The 15403-nt window shown below is 46.5% G+C and overlaps 1 protein-coding gene across 7 annotated transcripts in view; it reads left to right on the top strand.

The window, feature by feature from the left end:
* NEO1 (neogenin 1) overlaps positions 1 to 15403 on the top strand; it is a 171170-nt gene that overhangs the window by 84127 nt on the left and 71640 nt on the right. For all 7 annotated transcript variants that reach the window (XM_040077832.2, XM_040077831.2, XM_040077827.2 and 4 more), the window contains exon 5: positions 1872 to 2008. In XM_040077832.2, coding sequence (XP_039933766.1) covers positions 1872 to 2008 — 137 coding nt within the window. The remainder of the gene's footprint in view (positions 1 to 1871; positions 2009 to 15403) is intronic.

The following is a 15403-nucleotide window of genomic DNA, read 5'->3' as shown; positions in this document are numbered from 1 at the left end:
AGTGCTGCCTTTGTCTGCCCCATTTAGCAGCGAAAGCAGATAGATTGTAAGGGCTGGGTTAGAAACCCTTCCCTGCCCTTTGCAGGTTAGAGGGGAAGATTCTGTACAGACCCTTTGCCACCTGATGAATCTGTATTTTGAGTTTCTTTTAAGCTGTATCTTATTCTGAAGTATTTCATCTCTCAGGGGTAGCTTACCTTTTCACAGAAATTCAATTCCTCTCCACTGTATAATGTGCGTTGCTGTCCTGGTGTTGTAAAGGCACAGTCTCTCCTGTTTTACTTCCCTCAGCTTTCCAAGCAGTCAGTCATTCCAGCTGGAACCGCAAAATGCCTTTTTTTTTTTAATTATGTGATTACAATACCTCATTTTTCTTCAGCTCTGGCTGCTCTTGACTAAATACCTTGGATCACATTTAATTAAGAACAAGCGAAGCTGCAAGTGCAGAAAGATGAGCTGCTATTGTGGAATTGATAGGGTCGAACTTAATTTTCAGTGTGGGATGTGATGGTGTAATTATCACTCCTCTGTGTCCCACCCTGGGGTGGTGTCCCTGGAATGACCGTGATCGCAGTGTGTGCAGATGTGGCCAGGGCTGTCCTGGAGATCTGGGATGTGGCTGTGACCGTGTCCCAGTGTGTGCAGATGTGGCCAGGGCTGTCCTGGAGATCTGGGATGTGGCTGTGACCGTGTCCCTGTGTGTGCAGGTGTGGCCAGGGCTGTCCTGCAGATCTGGGACGTGGCTGTGACCATGTCCCAGTGTGTGCAGATGTGGCCAGGGCTGTCCTGGAGATCTGGGATGTGGCTGTGACCATGTCCCAGTGTGTGCAGATGTGGCCAGGGCTGTCCTGGAGATCTGGGATGTGGCTGTGACCGTGTCCCAGTGTGTGCAGATGTGGCCAGGGCTGTCCTGGAGATCTGGGATGTGGCTGTGACCGTGTCCCTGTGTGTGCAGGTGTGGCCAGGGCTGTCCTGCAGATCTGGGACGTGGCTGTGACCATGTCCCAGTGTGTGCAGATGTGGCCAGGGCTGTCCTGGAGATCTGGGATGTGGCTGTGACCATGTCCCAGTGTGTGCAGATGTGGCCAGGGCTGTCCTGGAGATCTGGGATGTGGCTGTGACCGTGTCCCAGTGTGTGCAGGTGTGGCCAGGGCTGTCCTGGAGATCTGGGATGTGGCTGTGACCGTGTCCCTGTGTGTGCAGGTGTGGCCAGGGCTGTCCTGGAGATCTGGGACGTGGCTGTGACCATGTCCCTGTGTGTGCAGGTGTGGCCAGGGCTGTCCTGGAGATCTGGGATGTGGCTGTGACCATGTCCCTGTGTGTGCAGGTGTGGCCAGGGCTGTCCTGGAGATCTGGGATGTGGCTGTGACCATGTCCGTGTGTGTGCAGGTGTGGCCAGGGCTGTCCTGGAGATCTGGGATGTGGCTGTGACCGTGTCCCTGTGTGTGCAGGTGTGGCCAGGGCTGTCCTGGAGATCTGGGACGTGGCTGTGACCATGTCCCAGTGTGTGCAGGTGTGGCCAGGGCTGTCCTGGAGATCTGGGACGTGGCTGTGACCATGTCCCTGTGTGTGCAGGTGTGGCCAGGGCTGTCCTGGAGATCCTGGACGTGGCTGTGACTGTGATCCCAGTGTGTGCAGGTGTGGCCAGGGCTGTCCTGGAGATCTGGGATGTGGCTGTGACCGTGTCCCTGTGTGTGCAGGTGTGGCCAGGGCTGTCCTGGAGATCTGGGATGTGGCTGAGGCCATGTCTCTGGAGTGACCATGTCCCTGTGTGTGCAGGTCTGGGCAGGGATATCCTGGAGATCCAGGACATGACTGAGGCTGTGTCTCTGGAGTGACTGTGTCCCTGTGTGATGTCCCTGTGTGTGCAGGTCTGGGCGCTTCCAGCTGCTGCCCGGGGGTGTCCTGGAGATCCGGGACGTGACCGAGGCCGACGCCGGGACCTTCACCTGCATCGCCGAGAGCGGCAACGACACCCTGGAGGCCCAGGCAGAGCTGACAGTCCAAGGTGGGTCAGAGATTTTAATTTTCACTCTTAATTTAATTTAATTTCTCTTTTAATTTTCACGGAGAACACTTCTCCAAGTGACTAAATACCAAGTTTATTTTGCTATTGGTTCTGTGCCCCGTTAAAAACCGAGCCCCCCTCCCGTACTGTTACAGATATTGTTACTCTGATTTATTATCCAAACTGCTTGTAATTTCCAAAACAGCCAAATGACCAATGTGTTTATATAATACAACCTGAGGGTGCCTGAAAGCTGCTCTATCTGCTCCTATAATATGAGATGTCATACACTTGGAGGAGGGCCAAGGCCACAGTGTGCCTGATCCCATCTGAAAGTCAACCTGTGGTACTGCAACCTGGTTGTCTTTGGGAAGGACATCTCTGATGCATTTTTCATAATCCTTAAATACGTTGTTGTTTTCAGTGAGCTTGCGAGAAGATAAAAGCAGAGATGTTTGGTAATGTGCTGGTTTATTGTGTGGAACTGTTTTGCTTACTCTTGCAAGCTATTTTTACCAGAAAAAGCACTGAAATATTGATAATGTGGTTTTAAAAGCATCTTACTATACATAAAAAAGTACATAAAGCAGACTGGGTAAGCAAAGAAAATAGACTTGGTAAGGAGTGGGGAAAAAAATTCGGGTAAATTTTGCCTTCCTTGCCTTTCTTACGTTCCAAGAGGAAATCTGTCTTTTATATTGATTGGATCCTAGTAGAAGTTTCCAGTTCTTTCTCTCGAGTTCCATGGCATATGGTGGGTCCTTGTAAGAGCTTAGCTGACTTGGTTTACTGTGGATAAAGTTGGTCTAAAAAGTAATTCTGAGGAGAGACATTTATTCAGTGAACATCCATAAATGAAGGGCTTTCTGACCAAAAGGAAGCGCTCAGACTCAACCTGGTCATGCAGAAAACCCCACATTTTTCTTACTTTGTGTCTTGGCCAAAAGAATAAAGATTTGATGCTCTGGCTTTGGAAATACCTCCAAGCTCGAGGCTTCAGAACACTTTACAGTGGCTTCAAACAGCTCACTGTGTCCTGTGTTTAATTCAGCTCCAGCCTCTCTGTTTTACAGAATTGGTTTTGTGTTTTATAGGCAGTGACAGCAATTAATAACATTAATGATATGATGCAATTAAGCAGGTTGTGGATAAAGCTGAGAGGAGCCTTAGTGCAGGACATCAGCCAGGTCACCTGGGGATGAAAGTGAACTGGAAACAACTCTTGTGCTCTTTATCTGAACCACTGTAAAGGATTTCTTCATTTGGTTGTGAAGATTTAGAATGTGTTCTGCCAGACCTCCCATGCTGATTTCTTGTTACACACCTGGCACTGGAAAGAAAATCCTTTATGCTCGAATATTAAAATATATTAAAGGTTCTGCAGAGTGCATTTTGGATGGTGACATTTCTGGTTTTACTTCTTAGTTCTGATCTTAATTCTACTTTCCTTGAGAGGTCACTGTAGGGAGTAATTGTATTTCTGCATTACTGTAGTTTGGTGCAGGGTTGAATAGCTTGAATAACTGTTACCTGATCCCTGGATCATTTTCTTCTAGACCAAAGAAATTGTCATCTCTCTCCACCTAATAACAGCATGATTTTGCTTAATTTAAATTCTTTCTGCCATTCTTGGAAATTAGTCTGGCAGCGTTTCAGACAAGAAATCCATTTTTTGGGTACTAACTCCCTTCGGTATTTTTCTGCGGCTCTCCTTGAAGCCCTTGTTTTTTCTGACAGGTTTCACTCGGTACTGGGGCTGTACTCAGGCAGCCAATCTTTTTCCTTCTAATAACATTTCCCCATGGCAGTTTAGACATGGAATTCTGTGCAGAGGGGGGTGATGCCATCGCTTGGCAGTGAAGCTGGAGAGGTGTTCCTGTGGCTGCCTCTTGACTGAGATTCCCTGGCAGTGCCAGGTGTGGGCTGACTGAAATTTGTAGACAGAAACAACCTGCTTTGTCTATTTGTAATTTGACTTGTGCATGGACTCAGAGGAAGGCTCTTAAAGGTCACTTTGCTCCATGACCATTTCTGTGTCCTCTGACAAGGGTGCAAAACCCTGCAAGCAAATGAGTGTCTCTGGTGTGGTGCTGGCCACTGGAATACTCCTTCCATGGCAGTGGGGATGACATTCCCAACCATCCCTCAGGGGAGTCCCTGAAGTGTCACACTGAGGCTGTGAAAATACCTGAGTTTCACCCCTGGGAGCTCCTGGGCTGTTTTCTGTTATTATTGGCACCATTTTCAGTTGGGATAAGTGGTACCTTCAGTGCAGTTACACAGGTGCTGTTGGTGGCACTTAAAGATATCATCAGTTTCATGTACCTGGGAATAGTTGAACCCTTGTGTCATCAATAAAAGGTGCTAGAGGAGCCTTCTACTACCCTAACGTTGGGTTTAAAAAATGATTGGGATTTGTTTCCCTACATACATCACAGAAGGACAGAATCAGGAAAATGACCTTTAACTTGACTAGAAAGGTGTGAAAGAATCCAGAAGAATTCTACACAAATTTCTGTCCTCAGTCTCTTCATCTGCATTGTGTATCTGGGAGGTAGAGTCAAGAAATTTCCTTAACTTTGGAAGGGAATTTTGGCTGCTCCGTTCCTGGAAGTGCTGAAGGCCAGGCTGGATGTGGCTTGGAGCAACCTGTGCCAGTGGAAGGTGTCCTGCCATGGCAGGGGTGAATGTGGTGACCTGTCAGTCCCTCCCAACCCAAACCAGTCAGTGACTCAATGGTCACACACTGAACCTTGGCCTGGTGCACCTGGGAAGTGGTTCTGTGTGGCAGAGAGCAGGGCATGTCCCAGGGAGAGCCTGTGGCTGTCCCTAAAGCTGGGCATTGCTGAATCCTGTCCACAAGTGAGGTAGGGCCAAACACAGAATGGATAAAACCTGTGTGCACCTTTGTACCCAGAACATCACAGAAAATGGAAAAGGGACCTCCTTGGTTTTCCTTGGGTGCAAAAGCTGGTGTCATCACAGTCCAGGATGAGCAGGGGCACGACACCTCCCACAGTGGAGGCAAGAATTTGGTGCCTGGAGTCACCTCTGTCTTGGCTGTAGTGACAGTGCTCTGCTACCAGGTTATTTACAACACCTGTAATGAGTTGAGAGCACTGGAAAATTTTGTTTTGCTCTCCCCAGCCATGAAAGAATCTGTAGCATTTCCCTCCGATAAGAGTGGGAAGTGATGACAGCAGAGCTGGGGAAACAGGTAGTTACTGTATTTAATCTGCTCAGCCTGGAAGAGCCAGAGTGGCAGTTAAATACTGGGGAGGTCAGAAGTGCAGCCTTCATCTGGGCAGTATTTCACATTTATGGCTGTGCCCAGAGCCCTGGGGGTTTGTGCAGGGGCTGGGACTCAGTGAGGTCACCACAGGGGCTTCCTGTGGCCTGCCTTGGTGCTGGGGTGGGGACCAGCAGCTTGGGGGGACTTTCACTCTCTGCTGAAATATTTACTGCAGTTACTAATGAACCAGAGAATCATAAACCAAAAAAAATTTTCCATTTTCATTCTCCTGTAAAATTGACATGGCAGGTCTGAAGCCTCTGAAATGAAGAAATCCCTGTGTTTGTAGGAGAAGAATGAGAGTTGCTCTTTGCTGTTGTTTGTTATTGACTTTCAGTGAGTTTTTGGAATAGCAGAAAGTCAGCTTCTGAGTTGTCAGCACAGCATTCCGTGTCTGATAGTGGATCTGAAGTACTATGCATTAAATGTCTCACTGTGTTAATGTAACCAAATTTAAAAACAAAAACAAGAGAAGCTGCTTTTGGGGTATCTGTAATGATAAATCAGAGATTGCATGTGGCAATTGGCTGATCACGGCCTCGTTTGTGCTGCCGGAGCAAATTGCATGGAAAAAACCAAATGCTGAAGTGTTTTGATGGAATTGTCCACTTTGTGCTTTAGACGGAAGTGCTGGAAATATTTTCAGTAGAGCTGACAAGGCTTACAGCAATGGCAAAGCCTTGTTCTAGCAGAAAATAGTTATTTTGGGGTGTTGGTCCTGCAGTGTCTGGGAAGAGGGTTTCTGTGTTCTTGGGGGCACTGGCAGGATTGCCTCACCTTGATTTCCCTGTTGCCTTTGCTCTTGCTGGGATGGGGTCTCTAGTACTTTGATTACTCATGGCAGGTAATTATTTTGAATTTTGAATTGAAGATTTTGCCTTGGAAACTAGTTGTGATTCTGCATCTATTAACATATGACTTGCTATTAAAATAAAATGAGAACGTGCCAGGATGTGTGAGACAAGACAAGGCTTTCTTTAAAACAAAACCAGGAAGAGCCTGAATGTGAAGAACCCTGGGTTTGTTTTCCAGGGTTCCCTGGGGCAGCTGCTTTGATAAAAGCTGATGCCATCCTGCCCCAGAAATTGTAGCTGTTTGCAAAGCACATTAAGTCCTGGAGCAGCAGAGTAATATGTCTGGGTAACTCTTATTTTTGCATTAAGCTTTCGTTATTATTGGAAACAATCCCAGGGAAGAAATTTGAACCATCACTGAAAATTGCTCAGACCTTTCTCATACTTTCTAGATGATCTTCATCGATTTCCCTTGCTAATTAAGCTCAGTGCTGTGTTTGATAATGGGCTGCCCCTCAATTAGAGATTCAGGAGATGCTGTGTGAACCTGGAGCTGTCAAAAGCTCATGTGGAGGACAAAGTGTTCTCCTTTTTGGGGGTCTCAGAATGTGCTGCCTGGGGAAGCTCTTGGAAGTAAAACACCACCTTGGCTTCATAGGAGTTCTTTCTTGCCCTGGAAATGTAATGAGTAATTAGTGATCTTTTTTCTGCAGTGATGCAAACGAGGGCAGTGAGTCCAGGAGTCTGGTGTGGGGAAGGTGGATGAGCTGAACTCCCTGGAATTTGGGTCTCTACCACTGCATTTCACTGTTGCTCCTTGGTGTAATTTAATGTGAATGGAGTTCACACTTGACTTGTGAATTCAGCTGACTGGGAGTTTTTGCCTCTCACGTTTGTATCCAAGGCAAGCGTTGCTGGTGGAAAAGCTATAAACAGATGTTCAGGTACCTGGGAGAGGAAGGACAGGGGAGTGTTATTTTAAGGTCACATCACTTGCTAGATTGTACCTGGGCACCAGGAAAGCCCATCTTCAGGAGAGGTGTAATTTTTAATACTAAAGATAAGTTTCCCCAATGTTCTTTGCATTGTGTAGAAGTCCCACTCTTGTGTTCAGGATGTGATCTGGTTTCTGTTCCGCAGGGCTTGGGCTCAGCAGAACCTCAGCTTTTCCTGCTCAGTGCCTCAACCTTGTTCTGTAGCTGGACTGTTGGAAGCTTGCAGGTGTTTTGATCAGTCTCGACATTTTCCTGAGACCAGGAGGAACATTTGTGCAGCCCTTGACACGTGGAAGAGATCCTGCCGTGGTTCTCGATGGGGGCACCGGCACTTGTTTTCATTAGCTGCGTTTCTGAAAGTCACCAGTGGGCTCTGCTGGAACTGAAAGGAGGATTCTCTGGTGGCAGTGCAGATGTTGAACAACCCGTGGTGGTGTGAGAGCAGTGGAGTGTGCTGCAGGAGAAGCTCAGGGGAGCCCTGCCAGGCCATGCTCTGCCTTGCTGCCACGTTCCCGGCGGGCACTCGGCAGCTCGGGGCTGGGAAGGTTTTGTGACCTTCCCTGGGGTCAGGGGCAGTGCTGGGTGTGCGCTGTGCTGTGCTGTGCTCACTGGGAGCTCTGTGGCCAGGAGAAGGCCGGGGTGATCCTGGTGGTGAGGACAGGGATCATGTCACTGTATGGACCAGGACCACGGCGTGTGCAGGCCCCAGACCCTGCTGCAAGGGAGGCTTTTCCTCTTCGAGTCTCTTTTCCAAAGACCTGACAACCTTTAATCATGAGGCTCTTGTACATGAAACATCTGGAATTCTCTGGACAGTCTGATTATGTCTGGAGAAGTTGTCTTTGTGTTCCAGAGGTCCTGCAGAGCTTTCAAACAGAGAATCATACATACATCATACATTTTTTTTAAAAGCAGTTACAAAACAGACCCCAAATGGGATTCATGAGGATAGGGATGAGAGCCTGTGGGATGGCTGTCCGTGATGGAATGGCATGTGGATTTGGGAGGAAAGATCCAGAACTGCACAGGCCAGGAAGATGAGATACACGTGGAATTAAACCCCCCCCCCCTCCTTGTGAGATATTTATATTTATAAAAAACCATTAAGAAAGACAAAACCAAATGATCAGTAACTCATAGAATTCACACAAATGGTTTTCCTTGTAAATGTTCTTGAAGAATCCTTGGGGATAATGAAAATGTTACTAAATTAAGCAGCAGTGTCTTAAATATCTACAATGTCGAAACTGATATTGAACCGAGGGAATTGTAAAGGCTGGTTTCTCTTTCGGCCAGAGTTTCTAATAAATGAGGATCATATTCACAGGCAGAGCCAGCTGCTGCTTTAGGGACAGAAATCTTTTCCCCCAAAATGGCTTTTAAAGCCTCAAGCTGAGGCTGTGCCTTTGGCCTAGACAGGCAGCTACAGAAAATGCAGAGTTTAGCTCAAGGTTCATATTTAAGGGTGAGGTTTTTCTTGGTCTCCAAAGTAAAAATGTGCTTTTTAGTTTGGAAGAGGCTTTGCCCAGCGCAGGATTTACTCTTTTTGCTGTTATTTTTCATACAATGCTGTAGGAAAGGTAAGCCCAGTTGGCTCACGTTCCCAAGTGTCTTGGATGATTGTAAGGTTGCAGTCAATGTAGGTACTAGAGATAAGCTATAGGGGTTTTAATACTGCTTTTATTCCCCAGCAAAAGGAGATGACAGAATTTCAATTGCAAACGAAAAGCTGAAAGATTCAGTAGTCATTTTTAAGTTGCACATGCCAGAGACTTCCAAGAAATGTGGATGTGTGAACTGAGCAGCTCATTAAAATGCCTTTTGCCTCGAAGTGAGACTCTTTTTATAGGAGCTGTGCCCTAAATGGAGAGTACTTTTCTCTGTGCATCAGGGTCATCCTTCCATTTTAATTGATTGAATCAAGCTCCGAGTTTAATTTTTGAATTTATGAGATTCAATTTCTTTTTTTTCATTTCAGCAGGAACTTTTGCACCGTTTTCACACCACCAAATTTCGTGATGAAAACTGAGGGCGATGTTAAAGTGGAAATGCTGAGGAACACCACACATCAATCAGTCTTGAGAGAGAGAGAGAGCCCATGCCATAAAGTGAACATAGAATTTCTTTCAAGTTAAATTTTTATGATGGTTAAGCTGACTCTCTTCCAGCAGATAATTGATTTCTCTAATGGGAGCCAGATTATTGCCATTACTGGATGTCTCATTATCCAAACTCTAGTCCTTGGCAGGGAAGTTTCTCCCAAAGTTGCAGAGATGAAACAATCCAGTAATTTGTGGGAAGGAGGAGGGCTCTTATCTGTGGTGGCTGATTCCCTTCGCAGTCTTGCAGTTAATTAGTTTGTCTTCGTGAGGAGAATAATTTAAAGGAAACCCACGGTGGAGTTTGGCTTCCTGGAGTAAACAGGGTTTGGTTATGATGCCAGTGGAAGTGAAGCACTTGCAGTGTTCTGGAGGAGATGGGAAGCTTTGGAGGCAGGTGTGAGCTGCCTAATAAAGGTGTTTTGTGCTCCTTGAGGTGCTCTCTCTACAGGCCTGGAGGGAAATGGGAATGGGATCCAAGACACTCACAGGAGGAAACCAGGCTCGGAGAGGGCTGGTTAATGCTTAGTGAAGGGCAGAATGTTATTTTTATATTGAATGTTTCTCTGACCAGTCCCAAATTCTGGCAGCTCTGCAGTCTTGTTTGTTTTCAAGTGCTGGCTCAAAGGTTTGTGCATCTATGATCTCTCTTTTTCACCTCCTTAGGAGTTTAGATGTAGTCTCAATATAAAATGAGACAAAGCACTTTGCAGGTGAGGATATAAATTGCTGTAGCGTGGTGCCCCAAAGCACCCTGTGCTCTGGTAGTGCCACTCCCCAGGTTGTGTGTCTCTGACATCAGATGGTTTTGGCTTTGGTGGAGCACTTGGTTCTGTGCACACAATTTGAAGAAAAGGGGGTTTGTGCTCATCCTGAGTTTCAGCGCTTGGAAGGCCCTGGAACCTCCCATCACTGATGGGTTCATGCACAGAATGTAGGATTGCTCAGGGTTTCTCTTTGTACTGCCTGCAGTGGTGCAGTCATGCAAGTTGCAAAACCTTCCCAAAAAGTGCTGCTTGTCTGTCAGGAGCTGGATCAGCCAGCACCAGGAGCAGATCCCTGAGGCAGGACAATGTATATTTTCCACAGCAATGTGGCAGAGTGGAATGGGGCTTGAAGGAGATGCAGCAGTTTTGGCAGCCTTTGGAAACAATTCTGCTTCGTGTTCTGTAACTCAGTGAGCTCTGTAGTGTTTTGGAGCTCCAACCTCAAATTCTTGTTCTTTGTTTGTCCTGATGGAATAAAGTTTGGGAAAGACCCTGGCAGCCACGGGGCAGTCAGTGGCACCTCAGTGCCCAGCAGGGTCATGGAGCAGATCCTGCTGGAACCTGCAGGAAGGCACAAAGGGGAATGAGGAGGGGAGTGAGGGAAGAGCAGCAGAATCATCTGCCTGAGCTTGTGCAAAGCATCAGAGCCTGTCCTGGGTGATCCCGGCCTCTGGAGAGCCGTGGATGTGGTGGATGTGCCGCTGGGGAGTGAGGAATTGTGGCCAACAGCTCCCCTGGCAGGGTGGGGTGGCACAGGGTGCCCAGGGCAGTGTCTGAGGCCGGGCTGGACGGGGCTCAGAGGGGTTGGCACTGGTCCCTTCCCCACCACCCCATGGCTCTGTGCCAGGGATGGAGCTGCTGGAAGCTCAGGGAGGAACCAAAGAGGATGAAGTAGAACTTAAAATACGTCACTTTTCTGTACTGGAAGTTTCTTTTGAGGTGTGTTTATAGCAGCTCACGGCTCTGAGAGCTGACTCAGGGCTGCAGAACAAACATTTCACTAAATTCTAATGATTTACTATAAGCTGTGTGCCACGCTTTGGGGAGAATCTTTAAAATATAATTTTGCCTTTCCTTTCCCCTTTGGGCAAATAATTTTTCTTCAGCTTTCCCAGTACATGTATAATTAATAACTTTGTTTACTGACAATGTCAGCGGTAACACAGCTCTGATTTATAGTGTTTATCTTTTGGCTGTTTCCTGTAGCACATCCTAAGATGCCACATAGAAAAGAAACTGTGTTTTAGGAAGGTGCTTCCAGTGATGATGGAAAAATAGAGTTTGTGACCACCATCCTGTTATGTTCTCTTGGCTGCAGAAGGAACCGTAAGGCTCAAATCATTGTACTTTAAATAATTAGCTGAAAGTTTGCTTTGCTCTCTGGGAATTTGCCTGGAGTGGGAAAGGAGAAGAACCCCTGGAGGCTTTGTGGGGCTGGGGAGGAGGTTCAGTTCCTGGAGCTCAGATTTCTGGGGCTGGAGCAGCTGTGGGCTCTGTCCTTGGCACTGGCTGTGCTTTTGCTCCCAGTCACACACTCAATCTGCACGGTGCATGCTTCTTGCTCTGCTAATTTGCTTAAACGATCATTAGTGTGATTAACCGTGAGAGGAGTGATTTCAGAGCTGCTGATCTCCCTGCTGCTGCTTGGATTGCAGCTGGAATGGTCCAGGCTGACACGAGCAGGAGAAGCGTGGGTTTCCACAATTAACCTGTTAATTCCTGTAAAATTCCCCTGGGTGTGAGCAAGTGCTGGGAAGGAAAAAGGAAAAGCCGCTTTTCTGGAGCCTCTGAAGGGTGTCTGGAGTGCTGGTGCTGTCCCCAGAGCTCTGCATCGTCACATCAACCACAGTAATGTTCAGCCAGGACTCTGGGTTCAGATGTGACGCTGGTTCTCTTGGAAAACTGGGGCTTGGCTTCTTTAGTTTCACGTGGGATTGGAATCGTGGATTGTTGTTTTCCAAGGAAAAGAGAAAATTCTTTGAAGTGCAGGAAAATGTTACGGATCAAAGGGAATATTTGAATTCTGGATATGGCACTGGGGGCTGTGGTTTAGTGATGGATCTGGCAGTGCTGGGTCAACGGTGGGACTCGATGATCTCAGAGGTTGTTTACAACCTAAAAGATTCTTTGGTTTGCCTGGAACTGCTCAGATGGGTAAAACATAATTTGAAAGAGCATCTTTCCTTTGTAGGGATCCATTTTGCACCATCTCCCCAAAAATGCTGTTCTAAGATACTCTTAGAATTATTGACCAGCGTTTTTATAGGGAGGCTCCTTTGCCTCTGTTAAAGTCGTCACTATTTAATTGACTAATTTGAAATCGAGTCCTGGAGCCTCTTAGAACTTCCTAATCTATTAACTGTTTCTAACTTGGAGTTTAAATGTGTGAATGCTCTGCAGTTTGTTTCTCTTTGAGAGAAAAATTCTTTTCTAGAATATCACAAGCTTTAAATATGAAAAACGTCCTTGGATTTAAGGTGTGCACCTGATCCATAATACCTGTCTCAATTTCTTTACCTTAAGGAACCCAAATTACTGGATTTTTATGTAAGTAAAGAGTGTTAATGAGGTCTGTGTTTTCCTGAATTCCCATTCTGAATTCCTGCTGCTATCACTGGCCTCATGTGCCGGGCCAGGTTTCAACATTAGAGATTGTAAAGGCAAATTTGTGCCTCTGCAGTGTGGGTGGAAACAGCCCCAGAGTCCTTCAGTAATCCTGGAAAGCTGAAAGATCGCTTAGAAGCTTTTTGTGCAGTTAATGGCACCGTTTACAAAGATTTCTCCAAGCTTATTTTGTATCTTTCTCTGCTTTAGTTGTTAGAATCCCTTTAAGAATAACAAAAAAGTGAGAGGGAGATGAGAATCTCTTTTGGTAGGGCAGCCCAGGAGCTCCTGTTGGATGGTGACCCCCAGGCAGGGACAGGGAATTCTGCAGGATCTCCTGTTCTGACAGTGCCCAGAGGCAGATGGCTGAGGGGATTTAAGTAAAGTTGTTATTTCCCCTGAGCAATGTCTCCTTCTCCAGGCAGATTATGGTTTCCTCAGTGGTTTCTCCATTATTTATCAATCCCCCATAGATGTCTTTATTCCGTTTTCCTCTCCCACTCCCCCATGTAAACACTTTGTATCCCCCTCATCCCATGGCTCTGACAAGAACAGCACCTTTTTTTCTTTTTTTTTCCCTGCCAACCTGTTAAATTTATTTGGTTTTTCTTTTCCCAGCTTTCATGGGAAAGGCTGAGCCAGTCCACCCTTATTCCCCCACTGCACCAGGCATGTTTATCTGGGCCTTTATTGAGTCCTTTGAGCTGTTTCTTTTCAGGCTGCAGAGTCTTGTTTGCCCGTTCCTTACACGGAAGCTATTATTGAAGTGGGTTGTAATTAAGGTTATTTTTGGGATTTGTAAATTAGAAGGGACTTTGATGTGAAGATGGGCTTGCATTCACTGAGCTGGAAAGGAATTGGAATTGATGTGTAAAGCCAGCCCGCAGAATTTGTGTCATTACAAGACAAAAACAGCGAAAAGCAGTAACTCTCTATATTTTCTTTTGAACTTGATCAGGAATAAAACCTATTTTTTCTGGTGCCAGGATGTGCCTGGATCTGGCAGCAGCTCTTGGTGAACATGAGAGGGGCTTAGTTGATCCCATAAATTATTTTTACTATTCCCAGCCCTAGTTTGTCTTTCCCCCAAATGATCTGAGGCAATCTGTATTCAGGGAACAAACAGCTTAATATTTGAACTGATGTTAAAATGTGTGTCCTTCCTGGCCTTTGGAGCTCCTCAGTCTGCAGCACACAAATGAACCCCCCCACTGTGAGGGCTGCACTGGGAAATATTCAAGGATGTGGGATGTCAAGGCTTGCTGTCTTTAATTTGTCACGTCCTCTTTCCCCTTCTTAAGGGATGGAGTCGGGAAATTCTTAAATTCTGTTCTCCTGCTGTTTCTCCCCAGGATCTCACTGCCTCGTGCACTGCACAAACGTCACAGCGCTACTTTATCGAGAAGATATTCAATATTTGATATTTTTCCTTGTGCAGGGGATAGTCCCATGATTTATTTATAACGCTGGGTTCAAATCCATATTTATTCCTGTTTTGGTATTCAGCTGCATGGCACCTGAATCATTCATAACCGCTAATGAATGTATTTTTGCTCTCTGCTGAAATGAAGTGGCATTGAATCCATTTAAAAAATTGACTGGGACGCAGAAAAATTAAGAGGAAATGTATCCAGCTGTTTTGGTGCCCAGTGTGAGACACTTCAGCATTGATTTCTCAGAACGTGCATCCCATAATCTGTCCCTTCAGAGCTCTGGCTGCCCTGGGCCACAGTCACCTCTCAAATACTGGATTTGCTCCAAAAACCTTCACCCAATCCCAGCAGGGGCAGGGCTGGGGAAGGCACCTGGCATCCCAGGGCAGATCCAGCACCCTTCATTCCCTCCTCATGGTGCCTTTGCAAGCTGCAGTCCCTCTCTGCTTTCCAGGCATCTCCCTGTCACCTCGGACACAGTCAACAGTCTCATTATTATTATTATTATTTAGTCTTCACACATCACAATTATTTGAACAAGTGTAAACTTAGGGTTTGAGTTTTTGGAAGACTCGAGGGGGAAGTTAACAGTGGAAAATGTGCCATATTTGCAATTTATCCTCTTCTTTCCGAGGTGTTTGGGTGTCGTTCGGGTGGAGGGAGCACCGGGCCCTGTATCCATTGTGTAAATCTGTGTTTCTCCAGAATAAACATCCCTAAATCCTGAGGTAACGCTTGATTGTTCACCCGGGCTAGGTGGAGGATCCCTGCTGGGGTTTTGTTGGGAGGGATCTGACCAGGCACAAGAGGCAGCGTGCTGGGAACCGGGATTGAGGGGTTTGCCTGGAAAGAGCTGGAAATGGGGAAAAAGCCCCAAAGGCTCTGTGCCTTGTCGTGCTCGGGGCTGTCCGAGGCCTCTTCTCCAGCTCGGCTTTGTGTGGAAAATGAGGGCTCTGGAATTCAATAAAAATTTCATTGCCTTTGGCGCTGCTGTAAGAAGTTTAAATTTTGATGAGCGTTCTTGTTATTCAGATGTTTCCATGGTACTTGGAGTAGATTCAGGGTCGAACAGGCGAGATTTCTCCTAGAAGGGCTGGGGAAGGAGAGCTTAGTAAAACAGAGAAATAATGAATGTAACAGTTTTACATTATTGATGTCTAGATTAAGGTTTTTACTTCTAAAAATCACCCGCGAAGTTGCTTGGAAAGCTCGCTCCGAATGATAATCGGTAATACCCTGTGATAAGCATCAAGTGAGCTCTGCTTTAGTTTATTACAGTTGATAAGCTTTTCCATGTCACCTGCTTCTCATGTCCATCTAGAAATCTCTTTTGTCGTCTGTTCTTTGCCTGAGTTTCTCCTTAATTGGGGCGTTCACCCCGAGAGCAGCAGGTGAATCCCAGCCCGTGTCC

The sequence above is a fragment of the Hirundo rustica genome, chromosome 13 (genome assembly GCF_015227805.2).
Source record: "Hirundo rustica isolate bHirRus1 chromosome 13, bHirRus1.pri.v3, whole genome shotgun sequence".
Taxonomy (NCBI): domain Eukaryota; kingdom Metazoa; phylum Chordata; class Aves; order Passeriformes; family Hirundinidae; genus Hirundo; species Hirundo rustica.
Note: the sequence above shows the minus strand (reverse complement) of the source record. Positions and strands in the feature narration are given on the sequence as shown.